The sequence below is a fragment of the Apium graveolens genome, chromosome 5 (genome assembly GCF_009905375.1).
Source record: "Apium graveolens cultivar Ventura chromosome 5, ASM990537v1, whole genome shotgun sequence".
Classification (NCBI taxonomy): Eukaryota; Viridiplantae; Streptophyta; class Magnoliopsida; order Apiales; family Apiaceae; genus Apium; species Apium graveolens.
In genome coordinates, this window is record NC_133651.1 from 1124337 (window position 1) to 1132522 (window position 8186).

The following is an 8186-nucleotide window of genomic DNA, read 5'->3' on the forward strand; positions in this document are numbered from 1 at the left end:
GTTCTGCTAACGTAACGAATGATAATAAGTTCTAGGATTCAAAGAGGCGAGCTGGGGACGTTATATAAAGAATAAAAAGGAGCGGTCACTGTACATACAATAGCACCAGAAGTATTTGAAGAAGATGAATCTCTAGTAGTTGATCACAGGGTAAACAGAAGGGGAAGCACAATCTTGGTAGCCAATATGCCTCAAACACACTAAAAATAAAATGTGGTGCTTATTTAACAGAACAGGATGATTGGCAAAAATATCAATCTCCCTCGACTTTCAAAAGATTTGGAAGCTCGGATTCAGTCTCGGGGGGGGGGGGGGGGGGGGTATAGATATAACAGGAGAGGATTATAGATATAACATTTAGATTTCTGTTGGAATGCTGCGAGCAATATGCCAAAAGTAATATTATCATTACAATGTAGAAAACAAAACATAATCTCTAATCCAGATGGTAATATTAGTAGTAAGGATAATCATCTGAACTGTAAGAACATGGTAAAAAATATAAATTGGGAAAACCGTTGAGCAAAATATTACAGAAGCGCATAACAATATGGTTCCAGTTACTAAATTGAGGGGAAGGAAACCCAAACAAGTAAAGGGGCGGCATTTATGCAATAGCAGGCATGTCCTTGAGCCAGGCATCTAGCGGCTTACCAATGGAGTATACAATGAAACCAATATCCCTCAGCTTCTCAACATCAGCAACATTCCTACCATCGAAGATGAAAGCAGGTTTTTGCATGTTATCGTATACCTTCTGGTAGTCAAGATTCTTAAACTCATCCCACTCGGTGAGAATGCAAACAGCATGGGCATCCTTTGTTGCCTCATAAGCATCCCAAACCACGCTTACTTGCTTCACAGTAGTGGGGCTCATTGGCTGCAGGTGAAGGGGATGATCCCAGTCAAATTTGTTCATCGAGAGGTCCCTTTGAATCTGATCCTCGGTCACTTGAGGGTCATATATGCTAATTCGAGCTTTGTCACCCAACAGCCCCTTGCAAACATCAATCGCCGGAGTCTCACGAGTGTCACCTGTATCCTTCTTGAACGCAAATCCTAGTATGGCAACTTTCTTGCCTGAAACAGTGTTAAACATGGAGGCAACAACACGGTTTACAAAACGGCTCTTCTGATAATCATTAATCTTGATAACTTGCTTCCAGTATTCTGCCACCTCTGGAAGGCCATTGCATTCACAGATGTACACCAGGTTCAGAATATCCTTTTGGAAGCAAGACCCACCGAAACCAACACTGGCATTCAGGAACTTGGACCCAATCCTTGAATCCTTACCGACCGCGTACGCAACTTCAGAAACATTTGCACCGGTAGCTTCACAGAGAGCAGACATCGCATTAACAGATGAGATTCTCTGTGCCAAAAAAGCATTGGCAGCCAGCTTTGAGAGCTCTGCAGACCATAAATTAGTGGTAATTATCCGGTCTTCTGGGACCCACTGGGCATAGACCGCCTTTAGTGTTTGGATTGCCTTCTGACCTTCAGGGGTTTCCCGACCTCCAATTAGAACACGGTCAGGTTTGAAAAGATCTTCAATTGCAGTTCCCTCTGCAAGGAACTCCGGGTTGGAAAGGATTTGGAAACTGATTCCCTTGCTGTTGTGGGTTAAGATTTTTTCAATTGCTTCTGCTGTTTTGACTGGGACAGTTGACTTCTCAACCACAATTTTGTTGGATTTTGACACATCAGCAATCATGCGAGCGGCACTCTCCCAATATGTCAAATCAGCAGCCTTTCCTGCTCCAAGTCCTCGAGTTTTAGTCGGGGTGTTGACAGAAACAAAGACTATATCAGCCTCGAAAACATGTTTCTCCACCTCAGTGCTGAAGAAGAGATTCTTGCCTCTGCACTGCTTCACCACATCATCAAGGCCTGGCTCATAGATGGGGAGGGTGTCACTGTTCCAGGCAGCTATCCGAGGAATAGATATATCAACAACAGCTACCTGAACAGAAGGGCACTTAAGTGCAATCACAGCCATGGTAGGGCCCCCAACATATCCGGCACCAATGCAACAGATCTTCACCATATTTGGTCCTTAGGTACAACCTGTAAAAAAGAAAACTTTGTCAGATTAATTCATAGTAAATTGCAGTAACGTAGTTTCAGCTCTCAGATTGTGGTTGCTAATAAAGTAGATCTAGTAAACTTAGCCAACTCAAGTAGATCTACAAAAGTGAATCAAGTCCCAGCTCAAGTCCTTTGGTTATGCATTAAAAGAGTGTTTAAACGTACTCAATCTACACTCCGAAAATAAATCGATGTGATTACCACCAATATAAATTATACAGAACTCATTTCCCCCTTCAATCAAATACAACAAAGAAATGATTCATGCTTTCTACAAGATCTGAATTATCGATAATCACATTCTCACTAAACTAAATTCTACACGATCCTAAGCATTCCACATATTTGAAACAATACGTGATTGAATTGCAGAAGGCAACACTTAAATAATCATTGTACATCATTTCTACGACTAGATAAGTTTTATGTATAAAAACGCAAAGAGCGACAGTAATTCTGTAATGTCGGTGGCACCGTTAAATCAATTGAGACAAATATCCGTTACTCGCATAATTAACTCAACTTACGAATTTACCAATTGTCGAATTCCACTACAACTAACACGGATCCGGTGATCTAAACAGTTTTTCTATAAAATACGAGTAATATTATATTATTGTGACTAAAATTAACTCAAATAAGTAGCCAAGTAGAAATCACAGATCCAACAACTTAAAACTAAGCAATGTCTACAGATCTGACAATCTGAATACAATTTTTAATTAGCACACGAATATAAACAATACATGTAAATATAAATCAATTAAGCTGATCAAAACTAAACAGAGAGATTGTACAGCAAATATATATAAGCAGATTAAAGGATCCGAAATAAAGAGTTAGATTAGTCAATTGGAAGTACCTGATGAAGCTGTTTGTTTGGGAAGTAGAAGACACGAGAGAGATCTGGGAGAGATTTGTGCAGAGAGAGAGAGAGAGAGAGAGAAAGAGAGTTGACAAGAAGCGAACAAATGCGGGGAAGGGGTTTATATACTGCCTGGTCGGTAGATGAGATCTACCCTGCCCACCTCCTTCGGAGAATTTTTTTAGCTAGAGCAAATAAGCAGTGTTTTCACTTCTCAGGCCGGTTAAAAGTGGAAAACACGGTATTTTTTTTAATCAAAGAATAACGCGTTTTCTATATTTTTTTAATTTTACTGTATTTTGAAAATATTTACAAAAAACGATATAACCAAAATCAACAATATATGCTGCTTACTGCATCGAGTTTTTTGATTATCCTCGAGTTTACATCTAGTTGCTAGTGAATTATAACTTTTTATTTTGATATCAAATTTTATTATTTAAGATGTAATTTTTAAATATTTATAACAAAAATTCATTTGTGATAGGAACACTAAATATTATATGTCTTTAATGTGTTTGAATACTTATTAGTTATTATATTTTAATTTTAGCAAATATTTAAATGTAATTAATGGTGTTTGCATGTATAAATAATTTTAAATTTGACTATATTGTTCATAATCTTGGATACCCGAAAAATAACTGATCCGATCCGAAACCCGACGGATTTGGATTCGGATAACCCGAAAATATTTGAATTCAGATTTGGATTTTAAATACCTGATCTGAACCCGACCCATTGCCATGCTAGTTGCAGAAACATGTCTAGATTGAATCGAGTTGCAGTAAATACCCCGCCCCAAAATACAAGTCCCTTTGACTTTTTACGCCTATTTTTAGGTGAATAAAAAATTTAGTTTCACAAATCATTTTTAATTTGTTTTTTCTGAATAAAAGTGTACATATTAAATTTTAATTCAGGAAAATATATTTTAGAAAAAAGTATACGGATCTATGATTTTTCTACAACTTAAAGTATGTGTAAAAATTCAAATGGACTTGTATTCTGAGACGGAGGAAGTAATATTTTTTGTAAAAAAAAGAAATGGAAAAATAGTAATTTTGCAGATAAAAATAAAAAACTTATATTTGCCATTGTTTTTAAAAAATTGTCGTACTTTTGCAAAAATGTATTTGGACTTAGGTATTTTTCAAAAAAAAATCTGTTTTTAATGATTAGGCTTATTTTGATATTAAGTTATTATTTATTAATTACAAAAATATATAAATAAGATGGACACTGATTATTATGAAAATGGTAAAAATATAATCTAAAAAAGTATCACGACAAAAATTCGAGAATTATATGTTTAAAACGATAATTTTTTTACATAAAAATATAAAACAAGATGGCATAATTTCGATTGCCCCAAACATGAAAACTGCCCGAGAACAACTTTTTGGTGGGCAACAGAGAGAGCTTGCTTGCATATATTTTAATATTTTAATATTTTAATATTTTAATTATGATGGTGTTTAAGAATTAAGATAGAAGGAACATCCCATGAGAATTCCTTTAATTTTAGTAAATTTTACGCTTTCTCTTTCTCCCTGTATAAATATCAATAATCAACAGCAAGGCTGTCCACAGAATTTTTATATATGTATAATATTCAAAGTGTCCATTGACCTAACATGTTGACTACGAGGTCACGATAGAAAGAGCTAACGCACCTCGGATGTTCCGGTTGATTCAGGGGGTGTATTGAACTAGAATTCTAAAAGATTTTTTTTTTCTTTTTATCATAAAATCCAGGTGTATTCAACTGAGATTTTAAAAAATTTATCAGAATTTTATGGTATTCAACTAAGATTTTAAAATATACTACAAAATCTGGTGGTGTTCAATCGGATTTTAAATTATGCTTAAAAATCTGAAGGTATTCAACTGAGATTATTTAAATTCCATTAAAATCTGATGGTATTCACATGCCATTCACATGCCGACGGATTTTTTGAACTTGATAAAATGAGGGATTTTTTGACATTGTTCAATATATTTTATGGTTTTTGAAATCCCACCATAATTCATGAGATTTTGAAGGATTGTGTTTAACTCCTAAAGACTCTTCATCAACTCTACGACATTTTATCTAGAATCCACGTAGAATCAAAATATGATATAATCCATTAAAATCCATAGATTATATATAATACATTAAAATCCTAGTTCAATACACCCCGTTAGAGTGTGATTTTAGCGATTTACTACCCCAAGGTCAAAAGTTCGAATCCACTAAGAGAGGCGGAAGTAAACGGATTGTCACGCTCGGTGGGTAGAGTATGTTAGCAGTCCTCCGGATTAGTTGAGGTGCGCGAAAGCATACTAGTAGTCCTCCAGATTAGTTGACGAGGTGCGCGAAAGCTGGCCCGGACACTGGATTAACAAAAAGAACAATAGAAAGAGCTCTGCAATTGCAAGTGGGGCACATGAGATTAGTCAGGACTGCAGAATTTAACCCTCCTCGATTATTTCTGACTTATAAGTAACTTAAAAGAGCTGTCAGAAACAAATCCTTGCACTGCTCAAGGCTGAAGCACAAATGCAAACTATGATGACTAATGACTACTAGAACTAACAAATTTGAGTATAACAAAAGTTTAACCTGGCGTATGGAGTTCAGCTGTGCTTTACTTCTTACACCAGCATCATCCTTTAAGTATGACGAAAGTTTCTTGCAACTCAAATGTCAATACTTCAAAAGCTGTCTTGATCTCGAACCAGGTATCAGATGCGATCTTGTATTCATACCCTATGGTCTTATCGGCATATATCAAGACATCTTTTCCCCCAATTCGATAAACTTGAACTTTAAACGCCTTCATATCTGGACATTTTTTGGAACGCGGCAATGAAACTATAATGTTAGCAGCGCCCCATTTTTGTTTCTTATAATCTTCCAACACCCGAATATAAATTGTCTCCTTCACAACAGCCAGTAGCGACGGCTTATCATTCCACATCATAAAGATAACCTCGTTCCAGTTAGAATGCAAGCTTTGCGGCACAGTACAAGTTGTACAGACTTCCTTCTCAAGATCTACACAGATGATTTCTGCATTACTGGATCCAGCCGGGACTATGGTGCAAAAATATATCATACCTCGATCAGTTGACATTCTGAAAGTAAAATAGTCGTCCTTCATATTCATTAAACGGGTACGGATATCATAAAACTTTTTAATATTGAGGGTTCTCCATGCAAGACTAGGACCATTACCAAGCTCCACAACTTCAAACTTCAAATCCCTCCCCTCCGCAAATACAGAAACCACATTATAAACCACATTATAAGAACATGACTGGAAGTAGATACCCATGCGGATTACTTTGTCGTGTGGATCTGGAAGGTCGATAATTTGTCTGGTTGAAGGATTACTAACTCGATACTTGACAGAAGGCTTACCGGATGCAAGACAAGATTGTTTTTCTAGTAAAAACCCATCACAAGAACTCAGACACTTTATTTCTTTGATGCCATCGATATTAAGACTTTCATTCAAAGACTTAATGTAGTGAACCGTACCTGTATTTTTCATGCGCATCTCTGCAAATTTCCTGTGCTGAATTATGGCATACCACCGTTTGCACACACATTTAAATCTTAACAAAGACTTCGCTTCACACCAGCTCAAGATCTCAACAGCAATTTCTTCGGGTAAAAGGGCTGCGGCATTAAGAACATTAGCAATCTTATTTCTACTATTTTCAGCTACTTCCATCCTCATCTACCTGCATGAAGCTTGTCAAATAAAAGTCGCACTACAAGAAATCAGGCAATTTATGACGTTTTTTTTGAACTGAAATCGTCGTAATTGAGGCATTTACGACATGCAATTTTCGTCATTTTTGCTCGAGTAGTAAGTTCAATTTTGTCACAAAATAAAATTTCGTCGCAAGTTAGTAAGTATGATTATAGTAAACCTAATTTCGGTTAATCTAACACTATGACAGATGTAAGTAAGCATATTTAAGTATTCTTCTTACTCTAGTTTCATCACATGCCGTTTGTTTTTTATCCAACATAGTTTTGACATTGCATTTTTCCTATTAGATCCACGTTTGAGTAATCTAGAATTGTAATACACTTAAAAAATAATTAAATAATTATAAATATATGAAAGATTATGCCTATGTATTTTCATTTTTACCCGATTCATATCTCCCAAATACTAAACTTTCATTTTTCGTTTAACTTACAAAAAAATTCGGTCAATTATACTATTAGGTCCATTATTGTCACGTCGATAAGTCAAGTCTATTCGATGGAGGTTTGGTTTGTCAACTAGTCGTAGATTAGTGTTGACAAATTAATACTAGATTAGTTAAACAATATAATAACATATATCTTATATACATGATATCCTCCTACAACAAAATTCTAACACTCCTACACTCATATGTATAGGAGTCACAAACTAATTAATATGTTAATTACGTACATATCGTTTTTCCGCGTTGCCTGTACCAATATATAAACAAATTACCCTACATGTATTATTCAGTTTTAATCAATTTTAACATATATAAACACACAGACACAAAACAATATAAGCTGAGATTAGGATGTTGATCATTGCTGATATTGAATACGTTTTAGAACTTTTTACTATTAAGCCACAATTCTACAAAATATTACTCCCTCTGTCCCTCCCATTTGTTTACACTTTCCTTTTTTGGATGTCCCTTCCAATTGTTTACATTTCAAAACTTTCCAAAAATGGTAAGGTTTTTATAAATTTTAAAATAACTACATCCATTACTTCTCTCCACTATACCCATTTTATACATATAATATTAATCGATCTCACTACTTTACTCACTTTTTTAACTTTACTCCACTATTTTATCATTTTTCTTAAACTCCGCGCCCCACCCAAATGTAAACATTTGATGTAAACATTTGGGAGGGACGGAGGGAGTATATGATTTCAAAGATAGAAATCAAAAACAGCACGAGAATTACGTGTACTGTGTACATGGCAGACCGAGACAATATAAACAGGAGTTATTTTTATAAGATGCATATGGAAACTAAGAGCTATTAATTACTTCAAATTAACAACGTGATTAAAATTAAATTACCTGGGTATAAACGAATAAGAATTATGGAAAAGCAGAGAGGAGCGACAAGGCTAAGAAGCAGACTCTGTCGACCATCGCGGCATTGCCAAAGAGATTACGAGTCTTATTAGAGATCCTATTTTGTCTAATCAGGGTTTGTATG

General features: G+C 35.4%; 2 protein-coding genes across 2 annotated transcripts; both read right to left on the reverse strand.

Moving 5' to 3' along the window:
* Window positions 1-342: 342 nt before the first annotated feature.
* On the reverse strand, window positions 343-3142 carry LOC141661843 (UDP-glucose 6-dehydrogenase 1). The gene is made up of 2 exons (XM_074468852.1): window positions 2954-3142; window positions 343-2070 (listed from the first exon to the last, which is right to left on the reverse strand). The coding sequence occupies exon 2, from the start codon at window positions 2048-2050 to the stop codon at window positions 608-610; it is 1443 nt and encodes a 480-aa protein (XP_074324953.1). The 5' UTR covers window positions 2051-2070; window positions 2954-3142; the 3' UTR covers window positions 343-607.
* A 2465-nt stretch (window positions 3143-5607) lies between these two features.
* On the reverse strand, window positions 5608-6681 carry LOC141724980 (F-box protein At1g30790-like). The gene has a single exon (XM_074527312.1). It carries the CDS (start codon window positions 6679-6681, stop codon window positions 5608-5610), a length of 1074 nt encoding a protein of 357 aa, XP_074383413.1.
* Window positions 6682-8186: the final 1505 nt, after the last annotated feature.